Below are 21,945 nucleotides of genomic sequence, written 5' to 3' on the forward strand. Positions count from 1 at the left end.
GTGATGAAACAGTGGAGAAAAGACATCAGGCATGGATATTACATCAGTCCCAAAAAACAGAAATATCCTTTCAAAATCTAGTAAAACAGAAAAAAGAAACTATCCAAGTCTAAAGAAGAATAAAAAGACAACATCATAAGGACACACTGCAGTTAATTGAAGAACAGTTCAATAAAACTCAATCAAGGGACTACTACAAAACCTTCAGAAAGCAGCTCTAAAAATATGAACCCCCGACCCTACTGATAAAGGATGAAAATGGTAAGCTGGCTCATAATAATAACAATAAAGAGAATGCAGAAATTCTGGCTAAATATTTCAACAAGCTTTTAAATTGTGAGGAACCTACAGAACTCCTTCATTTGGACACCAACACCCCGATAAAAACACCACCAGAGAACATCAATCCCCCCACAATAAAGGAAGTCTACCAAGCTCTGAATAAATTAAAATTAAATTAAAAAACTACAAAGCGCCAGGAGAAGATCAGACCTTTGTGGAAATCTGAAAATATGCAGGAACATCAGCAAAAGTTGCCCTCCATCAACAACTTGTCTCTATCTGGATTAAAGAAGAACTACCAGAACACTGGACAACAGCCCTCGTTCATCCACTGCACAAAAAAGGAGACAAAACCGACCCTAATAACTACAGGGGAATCTCGCTCCTAGACATAACATACAAAATATTTTCAATAATCATCCTTAATAGGATAAGTTTACAACTTGAGAAAGAAGTAGGAGAATATCAAGGAGGTTTCAGACCCTGAAGGAGCTGTCCTGATCAGTTCATGAGTCTTAAGTTGATAATGGACTATAATAGGAGAAGAAACAGAGATATGGCAATAACATTTGTAGATTTCAAGAAAGCTTACGATTGCATCCATAGAGAATCTCTGTTTAAAATTTTAAGACACCTTGGACTACACCCCAAATTAATAAACATGATAAAATTGACTCTCACCAACACCAAATCAAAAGTGAAGTTTAGGGGTGAAACATCAGAGACATTTGAAATTAAAACTGGACTACGGCAGGGAGATGGGCTCTCACCACTATTATTTAATTGTGCTCTAAAAATGGTAATGAGAGAATGGTTTAGGAAATGTCCCCCCAAAATAAAGATTGGCCGAAAAATCAAAACAAATTGTCTGGGTTTTGCTGACGATTTAGCATTATTAGCAGTAGATATAAAAGAAGCAAAAACCCAAATATCAGAACTTCAAAACATTGCAAATAAAATTGGCCTCAAAATATCATTTGAAAAAATAGAAATGATGCCCCAAAAACCAACACAACTAAAAGAAGTGACCATAAATGATAATAAAATCAAAATAGTAACTCAATTTAAATATCTTGGAGAAGTAATAACACATAGCCTAAATGAAAAAATCTCAGTCCAAACAAGAACAAATAGATTAGCTAAAGCACAAAAATTAACGTGGGATATCCATAAAAAGAAATGTCTATCAATAAATGCAAAAATAAAACACTACAACACAGTTATAAAACCGGAAGCTACATATGCAGCAGAAACACTTTTTTACCTGAATAAACAATCAAAGACTGACAGACTTCAGAAAATTGAAAGGATTGGAAGAACTTGCATCAACAAAAAATACCAGAAAGATGGACAGTGGCGGTTAATACCTAACAAAGTCATGTACAAAGAGCTAGAACTCATTACAGATACTATGCGTAAGAGGAGACTGGGATTCTTTGGACATATCATGAGGATGCAGGATTCGAGACTTCTGAAACAACTAGTACAACACAATCTCATCTCAAAAAATACCACAACAGGATGTAAATGGATCAGAGAAGTAAGAGAGGATCTGAAGGAAATAGGCCTTACAACAGAAGACACCACAAATAAGATAAAATTGAATACAAAGCTCAAGAATACAAACCTCCACTTTACCCTTACAAAAAACAAACCAACAACACGCATATTTTCAACTGAGGAAAGAGCACGAAGATCGGAGCGTCTGAAGAAGTACTGGGAAGACTGCAAAGCCCGAACAATCCCTTCAAAGAGACCTGAACGACGGGCTGACTAAAGTGATCCTATGTGGTCATAAAAGAAGAAGAAGAAGTGAGTGATTATCCTATTAGTCCATAAGTAGGCTGTCACGTGACAATCACTTCTTTTAACCACTCAACACAATAAATTGAAGGTAATGCCAGTAATGGTTCTTATGATAAGATTATTGAAATCAGTGTGGTACGACTAAAGTTAAAATACCGTCTATAGTGCAACAATAGCAGATCTTCGACAGGTCATTTGTGCGTGCCGTTAAGTAATAAGGCTTCCATATACTGAAGGCCTATCCCATTAAAAAGTTATGTAAAGATGCAGGCAATGTAAAGCGGTGTACCATTCATACAAAAATACAAACTGCTAGTTTGACAGGTGGCACGTTTTTATTATTCACCGGCGAGTCTGTCCGAACCAATGCCGAGTACTGCCGAAGTTTCGTATTCAAGATGGCGGCCGAAGGAACTTAATTGCGTATGGTGTGTATAACCTCATGAGAAATTCATGCTCGAACAAAGTGACCAGAAAACAGTGTTTAATCACCCACTGGTCAGAAACCCAAGGCTTTAACTAACAATTCATTATACAGTTGTTTTAGTAAGAAAGTGATCTGCTATAATATGTAGGTACTGTAACTACTTCTATGAGCCCAAGGGCAAAAGAATGTCATGTCTGTTCTTCTGTGTTTTTCACATCTTTTAATAGTCTCTTGTTACTTTAACATGCTCCAGTAGAGAATTATTGATATTTGTTCTCTCGACTTTTTCACACTTTTTAGTGCTCTCCTTTATCTCCTGAAACACTACACAGACAATGTAAAATGTATTAATTTGTAAAGTGATGCCATCTCCCTGTTGGATAGTTTTTAATGGGATATTTTATAGTACGTTTTCCTACTTAACACGATTTTTTTCGTCTTCCCCTGCAGAAACGTATTAACGAGGTTTCACTGTATACATGTATTTTAAATATAGTTTGTTTGAGTAAAAAATAGTGCAAATAAAACATGTTCTTTCTTAACTTAAATTAACTGTATACTTTGAGAAAATGAACTGTATTACATTTTTTTACTTTTGTTTATGAAGTGCTTCATGTCAGCAACTTTCTAAAAATGAAAAAAGGTTCAAATGTTAAGACAAAATTTGTAAAAAATGATTGAGAGTTTTGAGGATATCTAAAATCATAGTAAAAATTGTAATTGAAATGTTGACGATGTTTAAGCAATAAACAGTTTTTCTCTGTTTACCAAAAATTTGGATTTTGTGACAAGAGGCCCTTCAAAAATAAGAAATTCATTTATAGAATATGTGTGGGTAAACCCTGATTGACTTTGGGAACTTGCTGTGTTTCAGGGAGTAAAAAGCAATGAGTACAAGCAGATCGTGGATCTGTACCGCAGTCGGCAGCAGCACAACCCAGCTCCTGCACTCACCAGTCCTGAGCATGAGTCACGAGGGATCAAGAAACTAGAGAAGTATATAAAGAAGAGATTATAATCACAGCAGGTAATGAATGTCATTAACCATTTTTCTATCCTAAAGACAAGCATATCTCTTAATAAATACACTCCATATTAAACAGTGAAACAGACAAACCCCATGGCGCTACAGCCCTGGTGGGTCTAGGTTATGAAGCATTCGCTACTCAGCCCGAAGCTTTGCAGATTACGAGGCAATGGAAGGTCAGTACGACAGTTCGTTTCTGCCATTATTCTTGGCTTTTTAGACTGGGGCTCTATCTCACTGTCAGGTAGATGTTACCTTGAACCAACCCTTAGATTCACGTTGGCTCAACAGTGGCTAGGTTTGACTAGCCTTATAGCTCTAAAATCAGGAAGTGGAAGGGCTGGTTCCCGTCTTGGGTTGTCAGCTATTTAGTTTTAAACGGATAGCCGTACTTTGTATTCAATAGGTGGGCCTTTAGAAATAAATTCTTACAAATCATTTTGTTTACAAATTGTCAAATCAGTCATCATCATCATCATCGTTGACCATCTCCAGTTGCCTGGTTGTGGTGTACAAGCCCCCTCCATCTTTGTCCATGAACCACTGTTCTCTCGTAATCTTCTCCCAATCTTGTCCTCTCTCCTCAACACCTTTCTTCACCAGATCGGTCCATTTTCCTGTAGGTCTGCGCACTGGTCTTTTTCCTTTTACTTCTCTTTCATATTCTCTTCTTGCAGTCCTGCTTGCACTCGTCCTCCTTACCCACTCCGATTCCCAGGACGCCAAGATGGTTCAACGTAGCTGAGAACAAATATCCCTAGCAGGTGCATTCACAGGTCTAGAAGGTAAAAGTACCGCTTCTTTTGGTGCTTCGTCCACAAGTTCATTTCCTGCAATCCCAGCGTGGCATGGCAGCCACGCAAAAGTGATTCTGGTGTCGGCATCACACAACCTTTCTAGAAGGTCTTGCTTTCTGGATCCTCTGTAGTAGGGAGTCTCCAATTCCCACCTCCTCTTGGACTTTTTTCATTCGTGAACTTTTCCTTCCTGGTCTTCTCTATCATGGTGCGTTGGAACTTCACTTCTACAGCTTGGAGTTTTGAGTTGTCTTGTCTCGTTAATGTGGTAGTTTCCAAGTTATACATGGGGATGGGTGTATAATATGATTTATATAATGTCATCTTAGCTTTCAATGGTACTTTTTTTTATCCCTCAGCAGTTGTCTTACTTGGTGGTAAAATTGAGTTACCTTGCTAATTCAAATCAGTAAGGAACCAAAAATGAAATTCATTATTTGTAATCGAGATATTGAGCCTGGGGCTTTCTGGATAAGAGGCAAGCTTGTTACCCATAGACTGTGGGGCTGGCACAGTCCAAATAAACTAATGATTAAAATCAAATAGAGGAGGTTAGAAACGAGAAGAGAACATATACAAGAATAAACATAATGATGTCCGGCTCTGTGGCCAACAGGTCACCATCTTGGCTTCCTGACCTCAAGATGTTGGTGGTGATGATTTTAGCTTTTAGAGGAAGTAAAGCTAGGAAACCATCCTCTCTGAGCAACTTACAGTAAGTGGAAAAGAAAATGAAAATAAAACAAAAATTTTTGTATTAAGCCGAAAAGGTCACAAACGAATCAGAAGGGAAAGTGAGTTACCTGAGTAACAGAACACTTGAAATTTATATACTCTTGATTAATCCACTCCCGCACATGATGAAATCAGTAGTTAGCTACGTCATTGGCTAGTATGAGTTCCGTTGTCTCTTGCAGGCCGAGGTTCCGTCTTAGGCCAGAGGGATCATCACAGTCTGTGAGGAAGTGGACCATGGTGAAGTCGGCACTAGAACACACTGGGGGGGGGGGGTCTTACCTCTTTAGTAGGCAAGAGTGCATAGTTCTTCATCGTACACAAAACTACACCCTCTCTCCTTGAAGGCCGGAAAGTGGCCCGCAACCTGGTACTTGTCTTCTTAATTACTCTCAGCTTGTTGGGAGTACAAATACCTACCAACTCCGATTTCCAGGACGCCAAGATGGTTCGACGTAGTTGAGAACAAATATCCCTAGCAGATGCATTCTCAGGTCTAGGAGGTAAAAGTACTGCTTCTTTTGCTGCTTCGTCCACAGGTTCATTTCCTGCAATCCCAGCATGTCATGGCAGCCATGCAAAAGTGATTCTGGTGTCAGCATCACACAACCTGGCTAGAAGGTCATGAATATGCTGCACCAGTGTGTGTTGTGGGAAACAGATGTCATTAGACTGCAGAGAACTTAACGAATAGGTACACACGAAAGAGTGGTTTCTTGAAAAATGCTGTGGTTGGTTGTTGGGTCTGCCTTATTTATATATTCAGTGCAAGTTAGTATTAAAAGATCTTAGAATATGTGGAATTTTGTTTTGAGATGTCAAGTTCGTTGATGAGGAGAGTGGGCCATCTCTTGAAACATGTTTGAATAATAATTATCTAAACTTATGAATTGTATGATAAATATTGACAGGGCAGACCCAACAATTGATTACCATGATATTTTAAATCAATAAAGACACAAATAATAATAACAACAACAACAATAATAATGGACAAATTTATTGATCCAGAGTGGTTTCTTTCATCACCCGGTGCAAACTGTAGATCTTCAAAGACAGTGAAAAGCTCTGCAGTATATGTGCTACAGACACCAGGAAGCAAGATCTTTGTGCTGATATTATCAGAGACTAAAGAGCATCCTGCATTTTCTCCAATTTTGGAACTATTCGTGAGGATCCCAAGTTTGTTCCCTGGCTGGGTCATTGATTTTAATCATCAATCTTTTGGTTGTGTTGTCCCCGTCATTCCTGAAACTCGCTGACTAACACACAGTTTTCCATTCGCTGCAGATACCTTGACGCAAATAATATCTGCACCCTAACTCTTCACCACCAGATTTCGAAAAAAAATATGTGGGAATTAATAGCATCTATACAGTACATAAAATTATGGCCTCTTTGTTGTGATGATTTGAAAGAGGTTTGCCTTAGCTGCAATCAGTAGACAACAGATTTTTAATCATATGCATATTTTGTTTGCCAATATGCAGACCTCCAAAACTGGCAAGGAAGTGCATTTCAAGATGAAATTGGACGAATGAATACTTTCAATAGTGCATACAGTACTGTATTTAGGCATATTTGCATATATTTGAGATTAGTACACGTTTTCAACTTTTATTATGCATATTTTAACATGTTTTACAAGCAGTCTTCAAGAAAATGTAAACTAATTAACTAATTAACTCTTTCGGCTATTAAACGAATCAAAGGGAACTGGCACTTATCAAGACACACTTGCATATCATACCAGAATCAATCAAGAAGCTAGAAACCCTTGGGTTGCATCTTGGTGATTCGCTGAACAATATGGAGAACGTGAAGCTTGAACTGGAAGGTAACCCAGGAAACCTCAGACTCCATCTGCAAACAAAATATCGTGATGTCCTTAAACAAAATTCAGGCAACGACATCATAGTAGCTATAAACATATACTGTATTTGGTTGATACTGATAATGTGAATCTTCCAAAATGTTTAACACCTATACTCGCTCCCAAATTCAAGTACTGTCCTGTCACATCCGTAGACGTAGAGAGCATTTTCCATATGAAAATTAGTTTTAACAAGCGCCACAGATTTAAACCAGAAAACTTGGAGAAGACTGTTTTAATGTACTGCAAAGCAAATTATGGACAGGAAAAGTAGGGTGTGCAATGTAATTTTTTTTTCTTTTTTGCAAGTTGCTTTACGCCACACCGACACAGATAGGTCTTATTGTGATGATGGGACAGGAAGAGGCTAGGAGTGGGAAGGAAGTGGCCGTCGCCTTAATTAAGGTACAGCCCCAGCATTTGCCTGGTGTGAAAAAGGGAAACCACAGAAAACCATCTTCAGGGCTGCTGACAGTGGGGTTTGAACCCACTATCTCCCAAATACTGGATACTGGCCTCGCTTAAGCAGCTGCAGCTGTCGAGATCGGTCAATGTAAAATTAAGGAGGAATGTGTATTTAAGTGTGTTTCTTCACGTTTGTGTTTTCTCATGTTTATTTACAACCTTACTAATTGATTTATCATGTGCATTTAATTAACACACTGTGTCTTATCGAGGAGTTTGTTTGTTTGTCCAGTCCTTGTCCCGTTTCTCTACGGGGTTGGATATAAGGTGAAATGAATCTGTCGTGGCAGGTTTTTTTTATGACTGGATGCCCTTCCTGACGTCAACCTCATCAGAGGAGTTAATGAGACGAAATGAATGACGTGATATATGATAAAGGGAGAGGGTGAAACCCGGTGCCGGCACGTAGCCTACTCCTGTCGAATAGTACCAAGGGGTCCGCTCAAGGCTTAACGTCTCCATCCAACAGACGAATCACCATCAACAGCGTCATATGCTCTCACTCCATATGAGCACTGCGGAGCAGTTTGGAATTTAATACAGGCGTTTGGTATGCAATCTAGTGATTAGAAATTGTATACCACCACCTCCCCTACCCTGCCGGCCAACATTCTGATGGTGAACATTTTTCGACGAACAGAAGTCGAACCGGCTAACCACGGTGCCAGACAGTTTAGACTTCAACGCCTTAACAATCATGGCCACCGAGCGGGCCATGTCTTATCTAGGAGATGTGTGCATATTGTTTTAACAGTGAACACTGATACGTCTCACAAACTATTATTGGATTGTTTGTACTAGTGGAACAGCTGCAGCTGTAAATAGTGTGATTTTTTGTCTTTCATTCTGTTGTTTATTCATGATCATGGTTTTATGCATTCGTGTGGGTAAATTACGTGAATCTAATAAAGGAGTATTATGTTTTGCATTTCATACAAGCATTTAATAGACTGAAAATAAGTGCATACTTAAATGCATATTTCACCACAGTTTGCAACATAGTTGCATGCTTACAGTATATTGGTGATTTATACAGCATATAAATCCGTTGTCTTGTGATCAGTTAAGAGAGTGTGGGGAAACCCAGAAAATCATTGATTGCTTACGTTTTAGAATGTTACTCATGTTTTGTTTTCCTTCTCCCATCCAGGATCTAGTGAAATGGAGTGTGTGCTGCTAGCTGCAAGGGGATGTGCCTTGATCTCCTGCTCCAGCCTGTAAATATGGACGATATTAGTGACTGTTGTACATAGCAGAGTGTTCATTAGCTGTTGACTGAACAGCTGCCAGGACCTTCAGTGCTACTAGTGACAGTGTTTGAAACAGAAAGGGAAATGTGCTCTACATTCTCTTTTCTCCCATCAGCCCTCAGACATTCCTCTCAAATGTACCACTTCCTGCCAGTATCATTCTAATAGTTATCCTGCCTTCGTTTAAGTATTGCATGTAATGAACATTTTTTAACATCTTTATTGACGTAATACTCAAGTCAATAATTGAGAAGAGCCCACCCTTTTCAACACCAGATAATATATTACCCTTAAAAGAAATATATTTTTCAACCAATTTATATTAAAATTACAAGTTTCATTCTTCATTGTGGACATCTTCAGTATAACCCTTCAACCGTGCCATTGTTAAACTCCAGGCTGCACTCACAGCGTGCGTTATTTCTAGTCTACTTCCATTGCTAAGAGCGGTATTGTATGAATTTCGCTATAATTTCCAAACGGGCAGGCGAAAAAAATATCAAAAGATGCACAATAACATATTACATATATTATAAACATAGGCTAACCTGATTATCCCTGAATAGCTGCATGCTAGTAATCTGACTTCATGTAGTAGTCACCCCATGCGTTCGCATTTCTCGGTGTATTATCAAGAATTACATTATCAGTGTCACTGTTTTCACTGGAAGTTATAACAAACTCATCCTCTGCATTTCTCTCATACTCTGAATTACTTTCCCCGCCATTATGAACGAGTTAATTAGCTATTTCTGCAGCACCAACAACTCTGTCACGTTTACAAACAAACTTGAAACATGTGCAGAGCTTTTTTAAGTAAATGACTGGGAATACGATAAAGAAATAATAACTATTACAAAATCCACATAGCGGGCGGTTTAAATGTTACAGCGCACTGTCATAGAAGAAACATATTCCAAAATACATAACAAATAAACACACTAAAATTATACTGTGTATATATAACACTATTGTCTTCACTTACATTAAGTACGCCTTATGCTAATGGTATTTCAGTTTTTTTTTAAATTATTTAAATGGTATTTATTAACATTTGTTGAATTAAAATCTCTTCTTGGAAGTTGTTTACTTTTACTTCATATTAGAGATTAAATTTTGAGTTAGTTGTTGTTATCCTAGGAAGGGAAACTCCTGTCACTGTTGCTTGACTGCTCTTCGGATGTATACTGTAGTTCACCTGTTGAGCTTAAAGAATTTGTTTCAAAATATTTATTGAAGAGTTTCCTTGCTGATCCATTTCGAATGGAGAGTGTGTAGCGGTAGTACATTTGTATTGCCAGCGACTGATTTATGTACCATAGCTTGCTTATGGAATCCAAATACAAACTCCTCTCAACAAATGGTACGGGTTCTGGTATCACTTCCAGATGCCTTGGCTGTCAGTCGCCTAAAAATCTGAAAATTTGTACATACTTTCACAAGATGATCTAGTATGATTCTTTAACTTGCTATGACTATCAGAGTAGATTAGTTTAAATGTTAAACAGCTGATGTCGACCCAGCTGTAGGGTGAAAACTAGTCCCATGTGTACAAATATATATATACTTTGTAACATAAACTGGTATTGATTAGGCGGAACCAAAACCTTTGCTATAGTTGACATGACTATTTGTTTTATCTTTCAGCACCGCTTGAATTACAACCACACACCTCAGAGACCACGGGACTAGCATATGTTTATTTAGATGACACATCCCACAATGCGAGAAATTACCCCCAAGAGCTGTAATAAAATGTTCATCTGCCCGCTATCTACCGGCAAACTGATATACTGTGTCATCTAACATACACTTGAACATAAAAAGTTGGTGCGAATTGAAATCCGACTAAGGTCATATACGATATTTTACAGACAAAGTCGACATCGGTCCTTAATTGGTCCGTATTGACTCGTAATAACAATAACGTACAACGGGTGATTGTTTAGTCCGCCCTGTCAATATATTTTAATATTTGAATATTTATACGTACATGTTTCGGGAGTCTTAACTCCCTTCTAACAGGTTAGACAGGACAATGTTAATGTGTAAGATGTTATATCTTGAGACTTAGGTAAGGTAGATTTTGATGTAAATACGCTGACGAAGGGAGTTAAGGCTCCCGAAACATGTACGTATAAATATTCAAATATTAAAATATATTGACAGGGCGGACCAAACAATTACCCGTTGTACGTTATTGTTATTTTACAGACATGAAACCTGATCCGATCATGGTCGGATGTAGGGGCGAATGTGTTAAAAAGCAGTAAAGGAAGACAATAGTGTTGAATATACACAGTATTTCAAATTTTAAAAATAATTTTAGTGTGTTTATTTGTTATGTATTTGCTATGTGTTTTGGAATATGTATATATTCTTTTAGCTGAAGATGTCCACAACGAGGGATAAAACATGTATTTTTAATATAAATTAGTTGAAAAATGTATTTCTTTTAAAGATAATACAATATGTGATATTGAAACGGTTGGACTCTTCTCAGTTATTGACTTGAGTTTCTTAAGTATGTTTTATTAATGTGCTCCATTTCAAGTTTTCGCAACTAAGTCAAATCTTCTTCAAAGTAACATATCAGGTCCCCCTGACATGGCGATCATTTTGGCTAATGTTGTGCAACCTCTTGCTAGATGGTGAAGTCTATCAACACTGTGAATTTCAGTCCATTCTCTGATGTTTCCAAGCCGTGATGCTCGTCTTCTCCAGACACCTTGTACAATCTGCTGTAAGATTAGGTAATGGTCATTTCTATGGATGTAGTGAAGATAAGAAATCTTCCGTCGCTTTATCGTTCGAATGAGTTCCCGACTTGCCCTTGCCCTTCCGAGAACTTTTAGTTTGTTAGTCGAGCAACCCACAAAGTCCTCCACCGGGCAAGTTGGCCATGCGGTTAGGAGCGCACAGTTGTGAGCTTGCAATCCGGGAGATAGTGGGTTCAAATCCCACTGTTGGCAGCCCTGAAGATGGTTTTCCGTGGTTTCACATTTTCACACCAGGCAAATGCTGGGGCTGTACCTTAATTAAGGTCACGGCCGCTTCCTTCCCATTCCTAGGCCTTTCCCGTCCCATCGTCGCCATAAGACCTATCTCTGTCGATGTGATGCAAAAAAAAAAAAGTCCTCTGGAGGAATTCAACTCTCAATCTAAAACAATCTGTTTTTAAGAGACTTAAAAAAATAATTTTCCTTATTCACTCCTCTGCAGTAATTGTATTCCAGTCAAGTCTTCTTTTTTCTTATACTGTTCTTCACAGAGTCTATACATCGTGCACTGGGCCTCTCTCTTGCCCTTTTTCTTACTTTCCTTTACTTCAACACTTGTTTTGGTATCCTTCCCTCCTCCATCCTCATAACATGTCCAAGCCAATTTTCTCTATCCTATCACTTATTTTTTTCTACCCCTGTTTTGTTCCTGACGTCAACAATTTCTCCTTGTCTTCCCTACCATACTCCTCAAGAACTTCATCTCACTGGCCTGAATTTTACTCTCATTTCTTGTTGTCAATGTCCAAGTCTCTGTTCCACACAAAGTTCCTTACATTCTGATTGAATATATTTTGACACAATACTGCTGTAAGTAACCACACCCAGGCGACTGGAGTGGGACATTGATGATGATGATGACTGCTGTAAGCGATAATTTGCCATATAAATGTACTGTAACATTGACTCGAATGATTCTGGAGACTTTGCTATTTTCTCTAAACACAGAAATGTTATTCAAGAGCTGTTAGAAATGTACTTTGCTGTACTACTTTGAATTCGAGTAGATGTAGTTGTTCCTTCCTTTAAAGCTTTCATTCCTTGTCACTGTCACCAGTAGTGCAGGTTTCTGGCAGTATTTTGTTATTGTTTCAATTTGCCCTATTTTATAAAAGCTAGTCTGACAGATATTTATTTTTTAATAACTGATGTTATTACTTTGTATGGTTTTAGGACAAATGATTGATATTTCAAGATCTGTTTAATTTTCTTTTAAGAGTATTATTTACAAGTGATGTTGGTTCCTTGGTTTCGCACTTGACAGCTTCAGGTGCTGTTTGCAAGAAAATTTATGGTGCTAGAATTTTTATTCCTAGTGCAAGTAAAGCATTCACAATATACCCATTAAAAGAGAAATGGGGTTGCAATATGGTGGTCCATACATGAGAAAAACATCCCCCTAACTCTTTGGAGCAGTTAAGATTTTTCAGTTGCTAACAAATCCCTGTAGTGAGATGTATTTTTTTTTTTCATCCAGTAGGAAAAAATTGGGTGATAAGCATTGTACTGGGTGAACAGATTATGAGTTTCCTGTAGTCACAACAAAGTATCTTTGTGGTCATTTGAACAGAGACGTTAGAATTTGAGAGTCGGACTCCAAAGAGATTTTCTAGGTGTTGCTCGATATCATGGAGAACTGCTTTTGCGACGTCCACTCACTGTTTCCTAAAATGTTTCTTGAAATAATCTCCTGTCTAGATGTGTTACTTCTGTAGACACATAGAAATCGTAAATAAACACTCGTTGCAGAATTGAAGATCTGGCCTAATATTAGCCATACCTTGCTTAGGAAACTACTGTACACATGGGATTTCAGCAGCTGTTTAGCTCAGACTGATAACACACTCGTAGTTTCCCTGAAGTTTGACTATGGTATTGGCTAACATCGTAACTAGACTGGACCCCACCTTGCACACAGGCTAATCATATTCTCTTCACCCAGTATTTTGTTATAAATATTATCTCACCCTAATCCTAATCAAGCCAACAAACTGTTAGAGATGTCAGAATACCTTTTAGCTGCTGCTTTGTCATGATTTTCCAATGGTACATATATATCTGGACTATACTGGGACTGGTCCTCAAAAGATGTTATTGAATTATTTAACTGCTCAAAGGGTTAAAGTTAAATTTTTGTGTGTGGAGCTCTCTTGTGGATAAAGATCAGTATGCAATGATTTTGTTTGATGATGCCAGTCCTGTACTTGAAGAGGAATCTAATAGTAACCATGTTTAGGATGCTAGGGGCTTTACGTCGCACCGACACAGATAGGTCTTATGGCGACAATGGGATAGGAAAGGCCTAGGAGTTGGAAGGAAGCGGCCGTGGCCTTAATTAAGGTACAGCCCCAGCATTTGCCTGGTGTGAAAATGGGAAACCACGGAAAACCATCTTCAGGGCTGCCGATAGTGGGATTCGAACCTACTATCTCCCGGATGCAAGCTCACAACCGCGTGCCTCTACGTGCACGGCCAACTCGCCCGGTAGTAACCATGTTAGAACACAAGTTGTCAGTAGGAGAAGGTTGATCTGACATAAGTTTGTGGATAACTTATTGAGGATCATATTCACTAGATGTGAGAGATACTCAATGAGATATTGTAGGTAAATTGTAAATTGTCAATACGAAATTACAATGAACGTTATCGTATGTAATATTGTAAGTAATGCGAAGGAACAAACCAATGACGAAGAAGGTTGTATGTAGAAAGACAGAATATTATCCTAACATGTGTTCTTATTCAAGTTCCTGTCTTTCTGTATAAAATGACTCTCAACAAGATGTTTATACGAGGGTTATTTCATAAATGTGTTATATCTTCCAATATAAAGCAGCTATGGAAATCCACTTCATGTTTTGGGAAGGCTTTTGGAATGTGCTTCTAAGTGCTAGCACCTAATTGAGTCCAGATACAGGAGTTAATGGCAAGGCGCAATCGAAAGATGAGTAAATATAAATCGTTGTTTTATTGTTCACACAAATTTTGTACATGTACACATGTGTACTCATCTATGTTTGAAGGCCTCGGCAATTTGATATGAAAAAGCTCTTTCACTCGATACTGATGTGCATTTTTGTCACAGAGAACTGCAGTTTTAATGTAATACCAGTGTTCAACTTTACTTGCGTCCATCCTGAAGCACGGCCAGTAGCCTACTAACGTTTTTGTGTGTTGTCAACCAAATGCACGCAGATGCCATTTCTCTGTGGCATTGAGTAATATGTGCCACAGGTTGTCAAATGTATGCGGGCTATTTTTTAAGTAAGATCCGTTTTTAAATAAAAATGAAACAAGTAAAGATATTGTCAAAAACATCTTTTTAAATTTCACTCCTTGCACCTTGAGTTATTTTTCTACATAGTTTCCTCATTTGTTTAAACTTTTAGTGCAGCGTTTTATTAATGTGGTCATGCCCACATCGTGGATCTCATCTGCCTTGACAATTGCCTAGTGCAAAAATGGGCAACCCTCTTCAGGACCGTTCTCCATAAGGCAATGGTAAAACATGAAAATTTGTGGAAATTCCAGTGGCAAAGTGAAAATTGTAAACCACAGGTCTTAATGAATTTTTGCGTCAATTGTATGGTACCAAATCGTCTTGCGATTACAGAAGGTCGGCCCGATTACGGTTCATCATGAACATTGTCCCGCCCATCCTTGAACGACCTTGAACGCTCATTGCACCTCACAGAATAAACAGCATGACATGACGCCACACCTGTGTGCATGTACACGTTTCTACAGGCAGGTAAAATTTACATTGTTCCAGACAGTCGGACCTTACTTAAAAAATAGCCCTAGTATATACTGCCCTGGACTTTCTGTGCTCCCACAAGTTTGGAAGATAGAACGCAGTTGCTATGATTTATGAAATGATCCATTTACTAAGTGTATGAACTCACAGATTGTGGCACGATGTGGAACAGGGCCGTTTCAAACAGGTGTGCAACACACACAACGTGGTGCAGAACATTTCACATTTGAAAAACTGGTACTGTCAAAGGTAACTAGTATAGTAAATTTTCTCTGTGACAGTAAGTATTTAAAATGGGGAACTTGGAAAAGAGTAAATGGGAAAGTTAAGTGTAACAAAGGAGAGGCATTTATGGGGAGTCTCATCATTTCTTTCCTGTGCTGAGGAAGAACGAGATAAAGTCTGTGCAGTACACAAGAGTGCCAACATCTGCATTTGACTGTATCCTCTGTAAAGTCCAAGATGATCTGGAAAAACAAACAACAAACTGAAGAAAACCCATCTGTGCCAAGGCAAGGCTACCTCTGGTATGACGAGCTTGCGTTTTGATTGCCAAAGCAGTGGTCTGGCTAACACTTCTGTTATGAGCAGTTGCCGTGACTACCTGCTTCCATAATAGAAATTAGATTATTTCAAAGTGAACCGCATTGCACCACACCGCATCTCCCTGCCTTGAGTCCCTGCGTGTTTGTTGTATCTCATAGCTCTGCATTGTTTTGATCACACCGTGCCGCTGTGTGTGTGTTCTTAACGTGCGGAATTCCTACCAAATCAAATATCAGTTTTCAGTGCATATTGTTGGGAGACTTCAATAACAGAACACTGGTTTAGTGAAGTGATACGTCGCTACCCTATGTTGTCAACAAGTGTGAGATAGTGGAACCAACTCCTTAATCACTGTGTGAAGAAATCACTTGTAATACAGATCACCTGTCTTAAGTGTATTATTTTTTGCTTTACCATTTTTTTATGATCAATCAATGTTATAGACATCAAATCCTGTTATGACCTTTCAGCATTCAGTCTGCTCTCATAGTTCCTAGAGTTATTGACTCGACTAGGCCTATGCTTTTTTACAACAGAACTTTCAATGATTCAGCTGTGCAATAAAACCGCAGTAAAACCGTAAACGTGACTCCTGGGTGGTAGAGGTCTGCATGGGCTGAGACTTGATAAAAGGAGAAACAACATAATTTATGCCATAATTCAATTTGTGAATTATAATTTCAATAATAGTATTAATAATACAATGAAAACTGTCGTAAAGGCCAACCCTATTAGCAATCTTAAGTTAAATGGAGCAAAACAAATGAAATTATGCATTTATACTGCTTTTATAGGAGGTAAGCTGCAGTGTAACTGTCAAGGGAACCTAGAGTTGCAGTCTGAAAGCTGAACATCATAACAGTATTCATTGGCAATGAATTTCAGCTCCAGATTTTCATGGTGGATAATACATATTTATTCAAGTTCGAATCCAGTGCATTTTAATCCAGGTCCTCTGTTACAAGTGATTCCTGTGTATGTATCTTTGTGTGTGTGAGACAGATGTTTATTATTTAATGACAGAAGGATAGTGCATTCACTTATGTATAATACTCGCAACATTCCAAGAATATGTTACTTGTGAAAGACAAATAAAATATTATGTTTTCTCATACAAAGCTCATTATTTAAATCCGTAGATATGCAATCTTATTTATCAGAGAAATGACCCTTGAACGTGTTCAGGTAAGTGATATAAGTATGTACCGTTCTCTACATTACTATTCAAGGCTGGGAAATACTAGCAGTTCTGCGCTAAAAATGATACTGCATGAAATTCCGCCAGTCACCAATATGATCGCATTGTACCACCCTAGCTTCAACACTCGTGCCTGTTTAACTCATTAGTGACATTGCAAATAGTAGGTGTTATAATGAGTATTTTTTGTAAAAATGCTTTACTGCAGTGTTCAGTTTTGTACATCTTGTGAGAGAAAGTGTAAATCTATTTTGTTTCCCACGTTTCCTGTTAATCAAAAATTAAGAAGCAAGTGGATTTCTCAACAAGGTGATAAACCAGGTACTGTAAACTCCTTTAGAAAGGTTGACGGTTTGAAGTGGGTATTTCTGAGGACAAAATTATAGCATGAGCACAGCTAGAAGGTTTCTTCTGCCTAAATCTGTATCTACCTTCAGTATTCACAGTATTCAGTATTCGTTTATCCAAAAGAAAATTTATCTCTCAAGAAACTATGCAATTTTTCTTCTATCTGTGAAGAGAGTCAAATTGTAGAAGTATAGGAACACGATTTTTACCAATTTTAAGGCCAGTAGTTAGGAAGACTCTTCGAAAGCGACAGTTAAGCGAGATGCCATCATCAAAAAGTTACGAAGAAAACTTCATAATCTTCAAAATGAGTTGCACAAACATAAAACTGACAGCTCTGGTATGAACAAGCAACTGTCCATACTTCAGAATGAAGCCCAAAATGTATTAAAGCCACTTTTTTTGCTGGAAAGTACTGTGAAGTTTGTTTACAGCCTGTTTTTCTTCCTGTGAGTGAAAGCCCGGTCCTCAGCCTTGTACATTTTAAACATCCCAGAAGGCTGAGGTTCTCTAAAACATAATGTGTGGTGTTACTAGAGCTAGTAATGCAATACATATCCCGTGCTGTCCAGATCTGCTTCAGAACTTGCTCACAAACTGTACAATTAAAAAAAAAAAAAAGAAGAAGTTATTTCAAGTTATTAAGTTTGACAAATTCAATGACTGAACTTTATAAACTTCCAATTATTGTGCAAAATTTCATGAAACCGCTTGTGGACAACCTAGCCTTATTGCATGAGCAGAAATGAAAGAGTTTTGCAGCTATAACAAGCCTCTCAGCAGAAATGTACTTAAGTTTTAATGAGCGAGTGCTTGTTTATGATTTTCCGGTGAGTTGTAGAGAAACCTGAAAGTTGTAAATGTGCATAAAAAGAGTCAGTACATTCCTTCATCTTTAGAATAATTTCATATAGTGCGCTTGTATGTAGGGTGCTAAAGTGCAATGCTGGTGACAGCTTTGAACGCCAGTGAAACTCGGTTGCTGCGCGGCATTTCCTGGCCTTGGTAATGGTATCCCCTCTTAATTCTTATCAGAAAATGGATGGAGGAACCAAAGGAATGGCCTGCTCCAAGGTAGTGTGTTGGCTCCTATACTATTTAACATCTTGAAACCTGTACGCTCAACAGTAGAGATAGTAGCAGACTTCCAAGCTGCAGAAATGAAGATTCTGAGGTCAGTGCTACAGAAAACACAAGAAGAGATCCATCATAAGACACAAGTAAAGCAGGACCTGGAAGGAACAGGAGTGGAATGGCACCAAGATGAGAAGGAAGAAATGTATCTGGATAGACAAAGATGGAGGGCGTTCTTGTACCGCATCCGGGGGACGGGAGACTGTTACAGGAGGAGGAGGAGGATGATGACAAACCACTACCAAAAGGCACTAAAAGCTTCATTTACCTTGCACTCACCATCCAGTCTAACATTTTTGAAGTAGAAATTTCTCTGACACATGCATTGGTAGAACTCAGAACATATTGTGATCAAAACCAGCTAAAACCCAATCCTGAAAAGAGACAAATCTACGTATTTAATTTGCTACATATTCAAGCATCCCAGAAACTTTAAAGTATTGCTTTGCTCCCAGATATCTATAGCAGTCGCCCTGGATTGTACACCGACTTATGAAAAACCCTGCCAAAACATCAGACTAAAGGTATCCGCAAGGAACAACGTTCTTCGCAAGTTGCCAGGCACTACTAGGGGAATTTGACCACAAACCCTTAGAACATCAGCATTAGCCCTGTGTTACTCTGTGGGTGAATATGCCAGTCCAGTGTGGTATAAATTGGCCCATACACAACAGGTTGTCATAGTACTCAACAAAAGCTGCAGAAACATTGCTGGATGTCTGAAGCCTACTCCTGTTGAGAAAATCCACTGCTTAGCTGGTATTGCTCCTGGAGAGATAGCAGCGAATAAGGTACCCACACTACAAACACACCCATCATCATCATCATCCTAAACCATCTCCAGTTTCCCGGGTGTGGTATATGAGCCTCCTCCATCTCATCCTGTCCTTGTACCATTCTTCCTCCACCAACTTGTCCCAATCATGACCTCTCAGCATTACATCGCTCTTAACTAAATCTATCCATTTCCTTCGTGGCCTTCCCACGGGTCGTCTTCCTTCTACCTTTCTGTCAAATTCCTTCCTTGCAGTTCTGTTTACTGGCATCCTCTTCATATGACCAAACTACTTCAGTCTTGATATCTGAATCTTATTTAGGAGAGAATTGTCTATTCCTACTTCTTCTCTAATTTTCTCATTCCTAATCTTGTCTTTCCTGGTTTTCTGGATCATAGTGCGTAGGAATTTCATTTCAGCTGCCTGAAGTTTGGAATTATCTCTATTGGTCAGTGTTGTGGTTTCGAGACTGTATGTAAGAATTGGTGTATAATAGGACTTGTACAATGTCATTTTTGTTTTCATGGGTATTTGCTCATCCCACAGCAGGTGTCTTACCTGGTGGTAAAATTATGCTGCCTTATTGATTCGATTGTTCACCTCATGTTTTGCTAGGTTGTCATTTGATATAACGCTACCCAAGTATTTGAAAACTGGAACGCTGTCCAGTTGAGCTTCATTTAACATGACTATTGGTTCTGCTCCTTCCCCATACACTTTCATCACCACCGTCTTGGTCTTGCTGATGTTTAAACCATATTTCTTAAACTCCTCATTCCAGCTTTGTATTCTCTCTCCCAATTTATCTTCTGAGTCAGTCCAGATCGTAACATCATCTGCAAATGTGAAGGCTTTGATATCTCCGTGTTCTTTCCTTTTAATAGATTTCATTATTACATCCATTACAATAATAAATAGAAGTGGTGACAATGAGCTGCCCTGCTGCACTCCTCTCTTTGTTTCAAACCAGTCCGACAAACCACATCCTACTTGAATACAGCTTCTGTTCCCACTATACAACATTTTCACTTTGTCTATGAGGCTGTCTCGCACTTGAAGTTCTTTCATGCATTGCCAAATTCTTTCCCTTGGTATACTATCGTATGCTTTCTCAATGTCCAAAAATATTAGGAATAAAGGCTTGTTCTTCTCCCAGTATTTTTCCATTAGCATCCTAATTGCAAATATAAGGTCTGTAGTTGACCTTCCTGGTCTGAAACCATACTGCTCTTCTTCCAAAATTGGTTCAACAATATCTCTGATTGTGGTCTCTATTATTTTTTCCAATATTTTCAGGACATGAGACAGTAGTGTGATACCACGGTAATTAGTACATTTTCGTCGGCTTCCTTTCTTGAACAGAGGTACAATGATGCCCATCTTCCAGTCCTCAGGAACAGTATTTTCCTCCCATATCTTGTTGAGCAGTCTATAGAGCCATTGGATTCCTGGAACTCCCGCTGCTTTCAGCATATCTGCACTTAGTTCATCTACGCCCACTGCCTTTCCTTTCTTCATGCTCTTGAGCGCATTTTCAACCTCAAGCCATGTAATTGGTGGTTCAGTTGTGGTTCCTCGACTTGGCTCTCCTCTATCCGTTGTTATGTTTTCTGTACAACTAGGCAACTATTCTCCATTAACACTAATCAGAGAGAAAAAATGACAAGCAGGAGATACTGTGGGTGTGTTCCACCCACAGAGGCAAAAAATCATGAGTCATGACAACCTAGAGCTGCAATGAATCAGAAGAAGCTTTGATAATAATGTGGCCATTATTTCTTTAGGATTGCAGTGTTCTATTATTACTGTAGGAAATGTCTGACTCGTTGGCTGAATGGTCAGCGTCCTGGCCTTCGGTTCAGAGGGTCCCGGGTTCGATTCCCGGCCGGGTCGGGGATTTTAACCTTCATTGGTTAATTCCGATGGCCCGGGGGCTGGGTGTTTGTGCTGTTCCCAACATCCCTGCAACTCACACACCACACACAACACTATCCTCCACCACAATAACACGCAGTTACCTACACATGGCAGATGCCGCCCACCCTCACCGGAGGGTCTGCCTTATAAGGGCTGCACTCGGCTAGAAATAGCCACACGAAATTATAATTATTATACTGTAGGAAATAAAACTTGTCTACTCTTTTCTGCCTAGAGGCGTCCGACTCGGCTGAATGGTCAGCGTACTGGCCTTCATTTCAGAGGGTCCCGGGTTCGATTCCCGGCCGGGTCGGGGATTTTATCCTTCATTGGTTAATTCCAATGGCTCGGGGACTGGGTGCTTGTATTGTCCCCAAAATCCCTGCAACTCGCACACCACACACAATACTATCCTCCACCACAATAAAACGCATTTACCTACACATGGCAGATGCCTTACAAGGGCTGCATTCGGCTAGAAATAGCCACATGAAATTTATTTAGCCTAGAGGCAAATGTTTGAAGAATTTACAAATTGAAAGGGAAGATAGTTAAGGACCATGTCTTATGGAAGTTAAAACTCTTACCTCTGAATCTAGATTTAATTAACAGTGCAGGTTTTACACGCATTTACTGAGTGTGCCAGAAGAGCAGGCTACACCAAAAACTATATAGTGAGCACTAAAAAATAGTTTGTTGATAAGTGAAGGAATACTGTAATTATGTACAATTACTGACCTGCAAACAGTGATTTTACGTTTCGTTTGTATATCAAGTGGTTCGTACAGCATAATAATTGGGAAACGTAGAGATAAAAAATACAAACA

The 21,945-nt window shown here is 38.8% G+C and overlaps 1 protein-coding gene across 1 annotated transcript in view; it reads left to right on the forward strand.

The window, feature by feature from the left end:
* Positions 1–3,533, forward strand: part of Vps53 (vacuolar protein sorting 53) — a 107,734-nt gene extending 104,201 nt beyond the window's left edge. The window contains exon 17 of the mRNA XM_068230540.1: positions 3,390–3,533. Within this exon, the coding sequence (XP_068086641.1) occupies positions 3,390–3,533 (144 nt within the window). The remainder of the gene's footprint in view (positions 1–3,389) is intronic.
* Positions 3,534–21,945: the final 18,412 nt, after the last annotated feature.

This window comes from Anabrus simplex, chromosome X, assembly GCF_040414725.1.
Source record: "Anabrus simplex isolate iqAnaSimp1 chromosome X, ASM4041472v1, whole genome shotgun sequence".
Classification (NCBI taxonomy): Eukaryota; Metazoa; Arthropoda; class Insecta; order Orthoptera; family Tettigoniidae; genus Anabrus; species Anabrus simplex.